The sequence below is a fragment of the Saprolegnia diclina genome (genome assembly GCF_000281045.1).
Source record: "Saprolegnia diclina VS20 unplaced genomic scaffold supercont1.211, whole genome shotgun sequence".
NCBI lineage: Eukaryota > Oomycota > Saprolegniomycetes > Saprolegniales > Saprolegniaceae > Saprolegnia > Saprolegnia diclina.
In genome coordinates, this window is record NW_008246278.1 from 4681 (window position 1) to 6340 (window position 1660).

At 55.5% G+C, this 1660-nt stretch overlaps 1 protein-coding gene across 1 annotated transcript; it reads right to left on the reverse strand.

Annotated features, from left to right (window-relative positions):
- Nucleotides 1–298: 298 nt before the first annotated feature.
- On the reverse strand, nucleotides 299–1619 carry SDRG_17190 (hypothetical protein; the record flags this gene model as incomplete). Its single annotated transcript, XM_008623427.1, has 9 exons — nucleotides 299–466; nucleotides 518–664; nucleotides 710–823; nucleotides 867–962; nucleotides 1006–1110; nucleotides 1156–1254; nucleotides 1301–1414; nucleotides 1464–1571; nucleotides 1614–1619. 9 exons carry the CDS (start codon nucleotides 1617–1619, stop codon nucleotides 299–301), a joined length of 957 nt encoding a protein of 318 aa, XP_008621649.1.
- Between the last annotated feature and the right edge of the window lie 41 nt (nucleotides 1620–1660).

Sequence of the window (1660 nt, forward strand, 5' to 3'; positions counted from 1 at the left end):
TCGTAGCGCTTGAAGCCCAAGAGGACGTGGAGCGGGTAGGCCTTGCGGCGCGCGTCCTCGGCGTGGACCATGGCCGTGATGGCGGCGGCGGCTTTTGAGTCCTTTCGATTCGCCTCGAGGTAGGACAAGAGAGGTAATCCGCTCTAGGTTTTTCAGTCAGGATGCCTGTGACAAGGTGGGTTTGGACGTACACGCTCGATGGACGCCCCTGCTGCCAGAAGGAGCTCGACCACTCTCGAACGGGTGCGGCTCACGGCTGCGTCAAGAGCCGTGTACCCGCCCTGGTGAGATGTAAGCCTCAGTTGGAATGGAGAACGGAAGATACGGTTTGTGTGATCTCGAGGTTGATGGACGGATATTGCGTCAGAAGACACTCGATGAGGTCCACACGCGGCTCGTACTCCAGAGACGTATCCTCTGGTGTGACGCCAAATCCTGTGCTGAGGATGTGCAGAGCAGTAAGTTGCTACAGTAGAGATACCATGGCGTCAGGACAGAACGCATGCCGATGCTGTACCTTGTAGAGGCGGTTGACGTCGCCCGCGAACGCGCCGTTGCGAATGGCTTGTTCGAGAGCATCAAAGCGCATGTAAAAGGCGAGTTCAGCCAGGTTGACCTCGTCGGCTGGACACGTTCGACGACTGATTATGGACTGAGCTCGGGTCTAGGAATGCTCTCAGGACCAACGAGCAGTCGTACAGCGTCGTACGCCAAATGTGCCACCAAGAGCAAGAATGCTCTCCGTCAGATTTACAAGCGTCGCGTTGTCGTTCGCACCATGCGAGAGATGGCGACTGAGGTAGTCGAGGGCTGTCAACCCTTTCTAAGCATTTGTCTTGAAGCGGCACAAGGTGGTAAGAACGTACGGTGCAACGGAGGTTAAGATCAACTTTGTCCTTGAGCTCGTCGACGAGGTCGACTTGGTTGTGGACGCAGAGCCACATAAAGCCCGACATACCGGCCTAGTAAGCAGGGTCAAAGTGACCGAAGTGAAAAATGACCAACATGGTCTTGGACGTTGAGGTCAGGGATAGCGTTCTGGTCCAACAGCACGCGGACAATGGTCACGTGGTCTCCGCAGCAGGCGCACGTAAAGGGCGTGCGACCCGACTATAAAAACGCATTAGAACATTTGGTGGGAGACGCAGCTCCGACCTTGGTCACGATGCTTGTGACGACGCCTGGCATCGCCAGCAATCGCTCGACGACAGGTAGACAATCAAACCAGCACGCACTCAGGAGGACTGTCGAACCCTACATTACCATCTGAGACCCTTGGAAGAAGAGCAAACCTCCCAACATGGTGAGTCATGAGGTTGATGTCGATGCAAGGGTGATCGAGCAAGCGCAGCGCAATCTCCTTGTGCCCTTCCATAGTCGCTTCCATGAGCGGCCATTGCAGCACTTCCGTGACCTAGTGCTTATTCACTCCTTTTGATCCGGAAGATTTGAGTTTGTTGTACGTTGGAGATGGCGTTCACATCAATCACATCACCAAACGACGCCAAGAGCATCGAGACGATCTCGGTGGCGCCCGCCAGCACGGCCGACAGCAGTGCCGGTCGCGTGTCCTATAAACGAGGTGTCAGTGACTATACTACGTAGACAAATACGAACATTTCTGGCGGCGTTGACAACCTCATGGCAGCGCGGGTGCGTG